Genomic DNA, 14247 nt, shown 5'->3' on the forward strand with positions numbered 1-14247 from the left:
ACGTACTTCACTGTGTATAAAATCCAGGACCTGCAGTGAAGCGCTTATTTTTTTCTTCAAATAACTTTGCCCCACTTCTGTCAGTTTCTTCGCATTGAGAAAATACCTTTTCTTACGACAGCTTATCAGGGACCCCGCCTGAGATAAGCCCCTCCCTCCCCAGCACCGCTCTGCCCGTCACTAGAACACAGAGGACCATCAAACGACACAGGGTGAAGGCGTCATCCACAGATAAAATATTTATTTATAAAACAATTCCATTAGAATGGGACGTTCACATTCATTGGTTTGCTAGCGTTAAAGGCCTGGTAAAGTTGAGTGGAGAAGGTAAAGGATATGATATTATTATTAACACGTACTTGATACGGCAAACAAAAGATTTTAGAAAAATATCAGCTGTGTTTATTGCAAATTCCTGCCTCTTGTCTTACCTGCACAGTGTCTAGTACGTATGTGAGAATACATACATGTGGGGGTGATAGAAAAGATGACGTATACAAGACAAACATAAAAAGAAGCATTGGAGTTTCAACATTATTGCAGTTTAAATCATCCAATGAGGCAGCAAGATCTCAAAACAATTGAACATTCCAAAGCATTTTCTAGAAATTGCAATTTTGTGGTAAAGACCACAAAAATCCAGTAGGCAACATTTAAAATGGAGCTGAGTTAAAAAGTCAAGCGGTATTGCATATTTTGTATTTACTGTTCAAGCCTTCACTCAACAAGTTTGCCAAGCTCGACTGTACATGGTCCAAACTAATAAATTAAAGGAAACCGCATTAAAAACATCAAAACCTGTACAGGTAAGAAATATTTCAAATATATAGGCAAACATTGTACTTTAGTGCACAAAATACAGCAAAAATAATCTTGGTTGTGAAAGTCGTCGTCGGCCTCTCTGTTTATGCGAAGATCATCTAGTTTGAGGAAGACTGACGTAACCGCCGAAGCTCTTTGGCCGGGTGTCGTCATGGCGCAGTACCTGCACACGCTGCCCATTTCCACCTGTAACCAGTGACGTCCCGACAGTGTTTAGTTCTGTGACACTGAATAAAAAATGACCACTTTACCAACCCGGGACGTCTGTGCAGAAGCTGCTGTCTGACAAACTGTGCTTTAACACCGAGGAGGCGTCCTGTGAAACCTCAGGATGTTTTTCATGACTCTATAGGCAGTGTGGACTGTTCACTTCAGATACTGACAGATTGAGGACGTCCCCCCCCCACTCCATTCATGGTCGGAAATCGATCACCTCGAGTCTCAGAGGAAAACGGGATGGAAAATATCACTCAGGCGGTTTGTTGGGAGGAGGCGAAGCTCGGGGAGCCGAGGAGAATCGCTCTAATGCACCGATACTTGGTGGATTCGTTGTATTTTTATTTTTTCTGCCACCGACACAGAAACCTCCAATGGGCTTCAGAGCAGATCATTTACACCCGACTCTCCAACAAGCAGGTGTTTGTGGCTCCGCTCCATCCATCCATCCATCCATCCATCCATCCATCCGCTCCCCTACGAGGACGGGGCGTTTGGGGCCTCCTCCGTCTCATAGAAGCAGTCTTCATTCACCACCGACGTGAGACTCTGGACGCTGAACTCTCTCTCCAGCAACGCGTTGAGGTCCGGGACCCCCGGCGACGAGGCCGCGTCCGTCTGGCTGTCCAGAGACCTGCTGTGCTGTCTCATGTGCAACAGGGCGCCCTGGCTCCTCCTTAAACTGCCGGATTTCCTCTTGACGGCGCTGAAGTGTCCGCGCACCAGCCTGGGCTGCGTCTCCGGCGTGTCCCCCAGCCTCTCGGGCTGGACGCGGGGGGCCTGCGCGGCGTCCTCCGACAGCCTGAGGCGGAGCAACTGCGCCTCGACGCCGCTCGTCGGGGAGCCGCTGTCTCCGCTGCCTCGCCTCGCCCCTCCTTCGCTAAAGCCGTCGTCGTCCTCGTCGCTCAAGATGTCGGACTCCTTGACGGCGGGGGGGGAGCGGCGGGTCTGCGGCTTCTGCTGGACGGGCAGGAGGTGCGACCCGGAGGAGGCGTGCAGCGGCGGAGGCGGAGCAGCCCCGGACAGACTGCAGGTCCCGCTGCTCAAGCTCCCCTCGTCCGAGTCCGGCCCCGGCTTGGGATGCCCGGCCTGGGCGGCGAGGTCGCCGAGTGGCTGCCTACACAACCAGAAGGCCCTGGTGGTACCTGGTGACCAAACGTGGAGACGGACGTCAGAGACATCGCTGTCTTATCGGAGCAGAACACTCGCGAGCTCACCCCCCCCCCCCTTCACCCTCTAGCGTTTCATGACCTAAAAAATGAGATGCGATTATCTCCCAAGTACATTCATAATTCGCATTACACAGTTGATGGTTTTTAAAGGCTGACTACCAGTTAGGGAATAATCCCTCCTCAGCCCCACGTGGACATGAACGTCCCAGGAGACCATTTAAAGGACTTTCTTCTGCGTGGGAAACTCACCCAGCTTGACGGCGGAGGGGAAGTGGCCGCGGTTGGGCACCAGTTGCTGCTCCTTGCTGTTCTTCTCCACGGTCTCCTCGCCCCTCATGTTCCTCCTCACGTTCTCCCGCAGGATGGAGCGGACCACCTTGATAACGCTGACCTTGTTCTCCAGCACGCTGAGGAGGACACGGGGCAGTGGCGTGAGCACGTGGTATGTAAACTTGAATTTGGATGCTAAATATAGATTAAGGGGATTAGAAGGAGAGTTCCATTGTGTCCCCAGTGAAATGGGTGATGTAATTCATTAGGAGTGATCCCGATTTCACTCGGTGTCCCGGGACTTACCAATTGGGTCACAGGCTTTATTCTTCCTAACCTCCTCGTGTAGAGAGGAACAAAAGTACCAATGGGACAAAATTGCTAAACTGTTGTCTACCGTCTCTTAATAAGGGCCATGATAGAAAATGTAATGATTGATCAAATGGTTAAAAATTGCTACACAATATGGGACAAATAGAACCTTATTTTCTATACTGTATCATTGTCTGTTTTACTTAATTATTACATGTGTGGAAATAAGAGCAGTAGATTGAGATGAGACTAAACAAATGTTTGCCTGTTGAATATGAAATTACACCCAACAGTCAATTTCCTTCGCGAAGCACAAAAGACCGTCTTTGTTTAAGCCGGATTTGTAAAAACAAGATATATAATGTAAATTACTGAGCCCTAAAGGTGCATTTCCCCTCCTTCAAGTCTGTATGCGAAGCGAAGCGGCTGCTGAACGCTGCTTCATATCGAACAGACAGATGTGAGAAGAGAAAAGTGACTATTGCACTTAAAAAAAAAAAAACATTCATCACGCTTCTGTCGAGCTGTGAAACAGATTATTGAGTTAAATAGGCTTATTTAGCTTGAGCTCGATCAGCACCCACCCAAATTCTGGGCTTGTTTACAACCCGTGAGAATGCTAATCTTTCTCGCACTTTAGAACTTTGACGAGTACAATATTATCGTAATCAACAAAAACGGTAGAAATGAATCCCACGTGAGGCCAAACTTTTTATTCATCTTGATTATGCTTTAAGTATTCGGTAGAAAAAAACTTATAATAAATCCTTCCAGATTCCACCTGAGCGAGTAATCTCTGACCTGCTGCACAGCTGGAAGACGGTCTCTGGTCTGCCCTCCACTTCCGACCTGCAGTGAATCAGCTCCCAGATGCAGCTGCTTTCTGTGCCGGTTCCTGGGAGACGGAGGACATGAAGGGGAGGCTTTTAATCGCACGGTCCAAATACGGTTTACGGTTACAGAATGAGATGAGGACAGAGCCGAGTATAAATGCCAGAGGAGATGTGTGTGTGTGTGTGTGAGGAGAACGAGCTCAGGGGTTTTGTGTGGGGGGGGTATGAAGCGGGACAGAGAACTCACTTTGTGAGTGATTTAGTGACCATCCTCGTTCTTACCTGCAGTATTTCCCAGTCTGACCTGCAGCGACGAAAGCGGTATGAGCCAACGGAACTTAAAGGGGTCAGAATCTCCGCGGGGGGCGCTCTGCTTATCGCATGTCCGGTGCCACATGAGGAAGGAGAGGAAGAGGCCGCGGGTTAACAACAACAAAGGACACCGCTTGTGGCACGCGAGTGTAAGCGAGCGCAACGGAAAACAACGCTTACCATCTTCTTCTTCAGCTTGTTGTTCTCCCTGTAGACCAATATCACGGCTTTCTTGAACACTGGTGAGAGAGAACACATCAGAGTCTTAGTTTTGACTGCGAATGCCTCTTGGGGAAAGCGACTGGAGGAGTGAAACCCACAGAAGCGTTTTAGATGCCAGCTTGAGCCCTTAAAGCATATATCAACGGCCCAGATTCACTGAAATATGTTTGGAGTGCAATTGCAGACGCAATCCGCTGCGCTTAAAGTTGGAATACATAAATGTGGTAATCCGTGCCCAAAGCCATTGAGACAAAATAGGCTGTGGAGTTTGATTTGAACCGCCAATCAAATCATTGATTGTCTACCAGGGCTGCAAGTTGAGGGTCGGGAAAGAAAGAGGGACAATTTCCCCCAGAATGCAACAGCGATAAAAGCGGGAGACTCACCAAACACGGTCATTTCGGGATGTTTTCTCATGCGACCCAGCGATGAATGCGGGTTGAGCCAGACCACTGAGGAATGCATGAGAAACTCCCCCATAGAAATCTCTGCGACCTGAGAGAGACACACGCAGGACACGGTTAAAGAAAACAGCAGCGGGACAGACGGACGACTCCCGGGGTAGAATTTTGGGAGCATAATGTTGTGTGATACTAAGCATCCTTCTATCTGTGAACGACGCTCCATGACAATACAAACGACTGTTTGTACAATAAGTGAAAGCTTTAAAGCTTAAAATACTTGAAAGTACCGTACCCAAGGCGACATTATTTCGCATTCACTTTGAATATTCACACTGCGGTGGTTTCCAACTTAATATTCCATCAATTTCTAAACGGATTCAATCTCTAGAGGCGATGCACGGAAGGAAGCGTCAACAACTTCGGGAGCTAAACAGGCCAGACCCGCTCTGATGTAGTGAAAGTTAGCTGGATCTACGCAGTTGAAACAAATAATCATGAGTATCGCATTCTTGTAACAACTGCCCTTGAAAAAAATAAATGTACAACTGTCGCCGAGGCGCCTCTAAATACATTCTCTACACCAGAGGATTGTGCATCCGAGCCGCGTGTCTACCTCTTTATCCTGGCCGCTCTGCTCGGCAACTAGCTGATCAAACACGGAGCCGTAATCCTCGTAGATCTTCTGCATCTCGTTGATGTGGCTCGCCACCTTCTCCATGGCTTTCTGAGCCTCTGCAGAGAGGAAAACCACAGAATGAAGCGTTGCCGGGGGTCAACTCGGAGCTGTGTGCGTGGATTGCATTGCATCGCCGCGGCGGGTTTGACGTGCACGTCGCGTGCGACAACAAATTGCGATCACTTAATGCATGACGGCATGAGGACGACACACTGAAATGAAATGAAGTGTGAATGTGGCCCCACATACAAAAGTACACGTCTCCTTACGGGTAAGGTGGTAGTGCTCCTCGCTTTCGGCGTCGGTGAGGGAGACCAGCTCCCTGAGCAGCAGGGGATACTTCAGCACCCGCTGCACCGGTTTAATCAGGTAGGACTCCAGGGTGGATGAGTGCTGCTTGGTGGGGTTCCTCGCATCCAGGAATTCTTTGAAGGCCTGATCCGTCTTGGCTGAAGAAAGCGTGCGCACACACACACACACACTGAATTAATATGAATCTTTGAGTCGATGACCATCTTGTTTTTTGGACGTTTGTGTTTCCAGATGCAGAGAGCCGTCTGGTGAAAACCATCGAGTCGAACTGGTCGGTGTAATACAGAACGACGGAGTCTTTTGTAAAGGTGATGACATTTTCCCTGAGGAGTGTGCTTCCACGTCGCTCCCCGAGGGGAGCCATTAAAGTATTAATTATAGCGCTCGCAGACCGGCAGCTGCATCGACACCTCCCGGAGTAATTGGCAGGCAATTAACGAGTCGACAAATAAACACAGAAAATAAGGCAACCCGGGGCCCTTGGCATGATGGGAAAGGGAGGGCGTGATTTCATGGCAGAGATGGGCATATAATTACTTTAAGGGTTGACAAACTCCCCCAGATTTCTTCTGTGTGTCCTTGGATCAGCTGGTTGGGTCCATCTGTACGGAATGTGCAACTCTGACCCTCATTCTTTGCTATTCTTATCTGTGCTGTGCAATTACTGTGTTACTCGTCCCGATAATAGCTTGTGTGCACCAACCATAATACGGTTCACCACACCATTTAAAGCTTTGGTTCAAGAATAAGGTTCACAAACCCTACAAGTAGAATCTGGGATATTTTCCCTTCAATTAGAGTCATGATGAGCCAGGTTGGAACTTTATGACTATTATCATTTATTGTTATAGAGGAGAACCAGTATTCTTTACCTCACAAAAGAGAATAAAAATATAAAGTCGGATGCATCCACTCTCTTAATTTAGCTTAGGATGGTATTAGCATATGATTACACATTATGTTCAGCATTTTAAATATCCAACGCTTCAGAAAACTCTTATTTACCGTATTTACTACACTTTGTTCTCCTCTTGGTAATTCTGACCCATCAGGGACTTTTTCTGAGTGTTTTTCTTCTGCTAATCCTATTAAAGTTATCCTGTAGCTTACGTCGAGGAATAGCCATGCAATTCTAGTAATGGGGCAGATTTAAGCAGCACTGGGGGGGCAATTTTCCCACCCCACCCCCCCATGTTGGCAACAAAGTCAATCTTCTTACATTTCTCTCTGAACTGGGCATCGTTCCCAAATAGTGGCAGAAAAGGCCGGCGTCGCGGGAGCCATAAATCACCCGTAAAGATTCTGCTCTCTCACGCGCCGAGGGGCGACGCGGGAAATTATTAGGGCTTTATTGTAAGGTTTCAAGCGCTCCATGCGGACAAGGTTACCCAAACTAATAAGAAATACATGTATTTGGTTTTTTTAATCTCAACTGCCTGTAAAGCAGCTTTGACGTCTAGACGCCGTAGTGAATGAAATGAAATCGTGGATTCGGTGTGCGTGTCTGTGCTTGGTGATGGTTATGGAGAACAGGCTCGCAGTAACCCGCACCGACCATCACCGACCTCCCTTTGCCACATAATCCATTTTTCTCCCAAAAAGACAAAGTCAAACCTTCGACGGTGACTGCTGACGCAACGCAGGTGCAATGAAGCTGACTTAACACGTCTGCGGAACACTTTGAAGCCGTAGGTGTCTCCAGATGTGGCCTTATGTCGTACGAGTGTATTTGTCATGAATTCTTCATGCGTTCAGGTGTTTGTTGTACCTCTCTCCAGGACCTTCTGGACCTTGATGTGGTTGGCGCAGAAGCCGCTGTACAGCTTGAAGTGGTCGGCGTAGTAGAGGAACGATCCCCCGAGAGAAAACAGCAGCCTCTGTTAACCGAGAGAAAACACAAAGGAGGTTACGGGCGGATGGCGGGGAGGAGGGAGGGGGGGCAAATAAGTACACAGAAAGGGGATGAAAGGGTGAGGACGTGTGAAGTCCTGACCGAACCACTCTGTCCTTACTCCAAACCGAGCGCCCCACCCCGTCCTCTTCCCTTCTCGCCTAACCTCTCGAGCTCGCTCGCTTTCAGCAGCTCGCCGACCTGTGAACCCTCGCGTCGATCAATAGACAGCACACCTTTTCAAGTACAAGGCTGTAAATCCTCCGGGGACGCTCTCACTCTCTTTCTCTTTCTTTCATATTGTATGAAACCACCTGCCATAAGAATAATGTTGTCCCGTATACTCATACTCGTGAAATCCATACTGAAGTGTTGGACATTTAATCAATAAGGCAATAAGTCACTGTGTGTGTGTGTGTGTCTCACCTTGAATTGTGAGGGGGTCTCCAGCGTGCTGAAGTCAGGCGAGGAGGCGATCCTCTCCTCCAGCGTCTGCAGAAAGACCCTCTGGAAGTCCAACATCTCGGGCAGGCTGCCAAACAGACTCTCCATCTGAGGGACGGGCGGATAGATGGACAGGAGGTGAAGAAAGGACGGAGTGAAAGCGGGAGAGAGAAGGAGCACGACGCAACAAGGAATAAAGGATCAGTCGGTTGGAGGCAAACACGCACACTCGGGGTCAACACTTCATTAAACGCTTTTTAGGGGCTAACGTGCTCTCATCCATTTTGTGTCTGGACACATCCGGCTGTCCCATAATGGCATTTTAATTTGCCCCCCGCTGCTCAGAGGTCGATCGACTCGCGTGTCTTGAGGTCAAACCGGACAGAGACGCACGGCGGGACGGAAAACCTGCGATATACGATGCTGCTGCTCCTGTCACACGTTGTCACGGAAACACACATTAACAACTTAATCTTGGGAGTTCGGAGCATTTATTGGTGTGTCCCAGTGGGGCGCTGGAGGGTCAGCGTGAGGGGATGCAGCCCTGCAGAGCGCACCAACGTATCTGGACGCTACACCTGTCGTAACATCATCGTCGTGCCTCTCATGCCATAACTCCGCCACCTACCTCGTCCAGCGTCAGGAAGGTTTCACTCTGCAGGGGTTTCAGGTAGATCTCGAACAAACAGGCCAGGTCCTTTGCACCAAAAGCAGAGAGACAAAGAAAAGAAATCAAACATCATCCCTTTGTCTGCCTGTCCTTTAAAATCCCCCCATCTCATTCCTCCATCTTCTCCCTCTACCTCGATTTCCTCTCCCCCCACTACTTTAATGTTGCTGTAGCTCGTCTTGGTATCAGTGGGGATGTTCTCATTTGGTCGATTTATGGGTCTCCTCCTCCTCAAACTGCCTCGTTCAAAAGAGATGCATTGATACAGGCGAGCCGGCCTGCATCAAGGCAGAGCGGGGAGAAAAATCTCCTCGCTCAATTACAAATCAACGGCAAGTTGGGGGAGGAGGAGGAGGAGGGGGGGGGGCACACTTCATGAGGAAGTGAGGAGATGAAAAAAAACACCAGACGTGACAAGTGTTGTCGAGTCGGAAAGATCATGAATGTGGATCTTTAATGTGAGACAGTGAGGAAAAGGTCAGAATGGAAAGCAGTAGGGCAGCAGAATGATTGGGCAGGAGGAAGATAAACAAGGCTAGACAGGAGGAGGAGGAGGAGGAGCTCTCACTGGGAAACACTTTCTTCTTTTTTATGTCCAATGTCACTTAAAAAGATGATATCTTACATTTAGAGGAAAAGATCATCATTTTGAGAAACACTGTTATTCACCTATGCAGATATCTACGGCCCCCCGAGCCAGTTCATCTACAAGCACCATCACTAATTGGCATGTTATATTTTCCTTTTTCCCCCCATTTACAGGAAAAAAAATGTTTTACAGATGTTAGTTTTTGAACAGATGAAACAAAAAAGAGATAGCGTTTAATTACTGAGCTTTAGAGATGCTTTGTTAAATTTGAACAAAACAGAGCCAAGATTCTCTTCAGTCTTTATGCTAATCCATCTGTCATCTGTCTAGCTCCTGCCAATTATTTATTTGAGATTTGAAAGTTAGTTCATTCGATCCATAATATTTTCAACAAATAAGTAAAACAAATTGTTATTACCCAAATAAATTAAGAGGACCTAAAAAAGGACTAGGCAGCTGCCAGCGTTAATGCCTGTTGTATTTTGAAAGATCGATTAAAAACATGAGTAGTCCAGCCAAGAAGACTTTTACGGCCTCGCGGTTCTGTGCCTCTGCCAACCCGTCGGGTTGAAATATAAATCCACGTCGCTCCAAAATACCTTCACTTCAACCTTTGGTCAAATTAGATATTTGTGTTAAATTGTCATATTTGCCCACTAACTCTTATTTTTGCCAATGGTGTGTCTTGTGAGGCATATTTTGATTCCAGGTGGGCGTCTGTGCCAAATTAGAAGAAATTCAAGACAGTCGACTGATCCAAAAACACAACGCTTCCGACTTCATAACGAAGGTAGTCAGAAGAAACTCTAAGATGACGACGGCAGTCACACAGCGGCGCCGGCTCACCTTGACGTAGGACTTCTCCGTGTCCACCAGCTCCTGGATGACCTTGCGTAACCTCTCAGTGGCGCTCATGTGCCCGGGGCACGGCCTGAGCAGAGTGGCCTCTCGCGTGGTCCCCGTCCCCGTGTCCACTCCCTGCCTCGCCGGAGGCTCCTTGGTGTCGTCCATCAAACCGCCAGAGCCCGCCCCCTCCTGGAAGGACTGGTAGAGGGTGCACACGGTCTCCGCGCTCTGTAGGGGGGCGAGAGAGAGAGAGAGAGAGAGAGAGTGGGGTGAATTCAGGTGAGCGAGCGCAGGGGTGATGACAGCCGGTGCTTATAAGACACTGCATTACCTGCATGCACACACACACACACACACACACAGGTATCTGCACAAGAACAAATGGTCACCATCATCCATCCACACAGTCGCTGTATAATATAATGAATGCTAGTGGTTCTCCCGTGTGTACTAGGAGCGTTGTGGGGATTTAGTCTATGCTGATTGGCTTTGCATTAAATAGTCTACTGTGCATCTGAAGGACTAACTGGACACCCCAGCAGACAGCACACTGTCACACTGTTATACATCACACTGCATTATTCTTCTAAACCCATAAAGGACGGTCATGCAGCTTTGTGTCGTGCACACAGCAACATGCCCGAAGCTCCCAGGAGGTCTTGTATTAGTCCATAATAGTTGGGATCGTAGAGTGGAGGAAAGGGGGGAGAGTGTGTTGGGGGAGTAAATAAGCATCTCATTTTCTAAATGGAGCTGATAAAACCTCATTCATGACAAGTAGGAGCTACCTGCAGCCCGCTTTGTACTCTGATACGTGGAAGCCTGTGAACCCTGTGAACCCCTGCAGCGCTGCGCCGTTTACAGAGGTCTGTGTTCATGGGACTGCGTCGCCTGGGGTGGGAAAATTAGTAACAGCCGTGGGCACCATACTGCGAAGTCTTGGGTACGACTTTGTAGTCTCCGAGCAGCTGTGGCAGAAAATGAACCATTATCAGCCTCTCTGTTCAAGTCCCTGGGAGACGGAAAAATAAGAAGCCCATCGAGCCGTGCTTTGCAACTATGGGGCACGCTCTCAAAGCATGACAGCAAATGTCCCTACGCAATCAAACTCCATCCCAATTTCCTACCTTGACAAGCTGCTCAAGCACTACTTCATCAACTGCACCAAGCTTCGCGAGGCTGTAGTGCGCGAGCCATCAATTGTGATGCAATTTAGATTCTAAAAATAGCCTCGCGATGGCCCGGCCGTCCTTGTTCCAAACAATGTAGTTGTGTAATCTGTTGCCATCCACTAGAATCAACAGAGGCTGATAAGTGCCAGTAATAGCTGGTTCCAAGCCGCTGCACGACAACACAGCGCGCCGGGGCGGCAAAACAGCTGCTCAGCACTTTCAGCTTCAGTGTTTGTGTATGTGTAGGGAGGGGAGGGGGGGGGGAGGGAGTGGGGAGGGGGTACATTGCATGAGGAAAGCACCCGAGCTCAGCTCACTCCTGCAGAATGCACAGCAACACTCTGCGGATCGATGGGCTCCGACAACACGGGCGTCGACACGCACGCGTGCGCGCCTCGTGTGTGAAATCTTGTCTCAGTCCAGCTCACACTGGCAACTTGTGGGAGCTGCCACCCATTAACCCCCCCCCCCCCCCCCCCCACACACACACACACACACACACCCTCCATTCCCAGGGAGCCCAGAGACAATCAAGGCTTCCATTAATAAGTCTGCAACCCATCAGCCCGCTCACTATAGCGTGGTCACTCCAGAGACGGCCCTCCAACGCTGCACCGTAGACTGTGTGAGAGGGCCGGACTGGCAGAGTAGAGTGGGAGGGCCGGGGGGTGAAGGGGGGTGTATGCCTCTCTATGTATGTCTGTGCTAAGCCTCTTTCAAGGCCAGAGCAGCGCTCCACTCTGGGGCTCTTTGAATGTGGGGTGATAATTATGAGGGGACTTTGTTTGTCCCGCTGTGCTGACGGAGAGATGCTCGGATTGGAGAACGCACGACACACACACACCTGTTAAAACACACCGGCGATAAACCTCCCGCTCCATTAATGGTCAAAAAACAAGTCCGAAGCCACACTGGCAGCTCCAACAAAGAGTGCTACCATGCCCACATTGATAATGCTAACATGGGGGTTGTTAGCATGTTAGCATTTGTCAATTATCGTTAAACACAAAGTGCAGTGGAGTCTCATGGCTGTGGCCTTCGTTCTGCAGGTGGTTGATCATAAATCAAAGAATTGGAATTTTGTTTTATGTTGAACTGATTCCTCCAGAGGAATGTTTGTACTAAATGATATCCAATAGTTGATGAGATATTTCATGCAGTGGACCAACAAACATCGCCATCCTGTTAGCTTGTCCTACAAAACCCTCTTCAACCTTTAAGCTGAGATGAAGATTTATTACCATCATATTTAGAATAAAAGCGCCACTCCCTCTCATTGGAGCACATATTGCGGGGAGATATGTGCCGTTTTTTTCGGCTGTAGGCGGCCGGAGGAAAAGACGGGAGGCCGGTTTGTTAGCCGCGTTCATTAATTCCAGTCACACCATCACGTTGGTACAATACGTGCTCATATTTGCCTCACGAATGAGGTGACAGAGGAGCCACAGAGAAAAGAGCAAATAGGCCTAATTTGACTGTGCGTGCAGGCAAAAAACGTTTTGCCTCACGCACAGATTAGTGTGTGAGGTAGATACGATTTCCATCACCACTAAATGGCCCACACCTGCGTTGGACCGTGACAAGGAGAGGTGGGGGCGCGGTGGGGGGGGGGGGGTACGCACGCTGCCATGACTCAGGAGTCGAAATTGCCTCACAACAATGCCACCAACGCGGCCTGACAGCTAGCGCAAATAACCAATGAAGGGCCGAGGACGTGGGACGACGGAGGCGGGAGAAAATCCCGGGAGCTCCGGGAAAGAGGATTGGATCCGACAGCGCCGCTGCAAATTCCTACTCAGGTTCTCCCTCCGACAGCTGACACCTCTGAATTCGTTTCCATTTCTTTCTCGCCGTGTATGCCCTTAAGTCTAGAAAAAAAGAGGCCTTTGTCACCTTTTGCGGGTTAGAAAAAAAATCCAATGAAATGAAGTGAGCGGCTGCGGAGTCATTTTGTGTCCGTCTGATGGTGTCCAGCAGTCAGACGTAATTGTCAGAGAACTGACAGACACACCTGTAGGCCTACGCGATGTCCACTTCTGCTTTGATGTCAAAGCCAAAAGGGTTTCAACAGAAAACGCATGTAGTATTAATTCACTTTTTCTTTCTAAACGGCTAAAGAAAATAAGTATGAAATGAAAGCTCACGCTATACTTCCTTCACCGCATAATGAAAATAAACAGCATCCATATCAATATGAGCCCAAAAAGCCCTCTGATGTATCCACCCACTTAGAAACACAGTTGAGTAGTGACTACTTTCTGTCATCTCTCAACCGTCGTTAAGTCCTAAACATCCACTCGCTCACCATGAAGAGCAGCCTGTAGAGCAGCCTCCACGCCGCTATCGCCCGCCGCTGGGTTCTCCGGGCCAGCGAGCAGCCCTTCCTGCGCAGCCTGCCTGCCCTGGATGCCGGCATGACGGCTCCAGAGGGGAAATCACCAAACGTCTACGAAACCGGACGAAAATATCCACGACAAACCCTGGATAGTCGGCTCGGTTGCCTTGGATACGTCTATCCGCGTCCACCTGTGGTTCTGGTTGGTCGATGCTGCCCCTCCTATCCGGGCCTCTCTAGTTAGTGTCCGGTGCCGCCTGCCTATCCGCTGGGCCCCGGGTCGGAAGCCTCAGCGCTGAGTACGCCTACGCCTGTGAGGCGGAGTGGGCTCTGACCATTGATCCTGCGCCTGTGCCGTTCTGTGAGCCTAAGCAGAGACGCAAAGCGCTCGCTGCCAGCTTGTTCCGCATATTAATCACCGGCGGACAGTCTGCCCACTTGGCTTGTGCAGAAAGAGGGGAATTCTTCCCCTGGCAACTGTGTCCTCTGTCACTGTCCCGTCTTGTTTCATCAACGCTGGTCTTCTGACATCTTTGCTTTTACATCCTGCTTCTCTCTTTCCATTTGCCTCCAGATATCCCCGATCCTCTTACACTCGTTTTCAGCTCCATTTGAACTCGGTTTAAGTTCCAGAGAGCTGAATGGAGAGTCGGTATCCAGTCTCTCAATAGCATCAGTACAATGCAGACTGTTCTGGCGTGTTACCTCGACACACAGAGGAATGGCTGACTCAAAAATGTGAGGCTCGG

General features: G+C 49.1%; 1 protein-coding gene across 6 annotated transcripts in view; it reads right to left on the reverse strand.

Annotated features, from left to right (window-relative positions):
• Positions 1-226: 226 nt before the first annotated feature.
• LOC120833178 (rho guanine nucleotide exchange factor TIAM2) overlaps positions 227-14247 on the reverse strand; it is a 92132-nt gene continuing 78111 nt past the window's right edge. For all 6 annotated transcript variants that reach the window (XM_078089505.1, XM_078089508.1, XM_078089503.1 and 3 more), the window contains 12 exons: positions 9992-10219; positions 8515-8583; positions 7869-7994; positions 7320-7428; positions 5509-5688; positions 5177-5295; positions 4546-4654; positions 4118-4176; positions 3908-3995; positions 3594-3687; positions 2460-2617; positions 227-2183 (listed from right to left, as the gene is read on the reverse strand). In XM_078089505.1, the coding sequence (XP_077945631.1) occupies positions 1516-2183; positions 2460-2617; positions 3594-3687; positions 3908-3995; positions 4118-4176; positions 4546-4654; positions 5177-5295; positions 5509-5688; positions 7320-7428; positions 7869-7994; positions 8515-8583; positions 9992-10219 (2007 nt within the window). In that variant the 3' untranslated portion in view covers positions 227-1515. The remainder of the gene's footprint in view (positions 2184-2459; positions 2618-3593; positions 3688-3907; positions 3996-4117; positions 4177-4545; positions 4655-5176; positions 5296-5508; positions 5689-7319; positions 7429-7868; positions 7995-8514; positions 8584-9991; positions 10220-14247) is intronic.

Source organism: Gasterosteus aculeatus, chromosome 15, assembly GCF_964276395.1.
Source record: "Gasterosteus aculeatus chromosome 15, fGasAcu3.hap1.1, whole genome shotgun sequence".
Lineage (NCBI taxonomy): Eukaryota > Metazoa > Chordata > Actinopteri > Perciformes > Gasterosteidae > Gasterosteus > Gasterosteus aculeatus.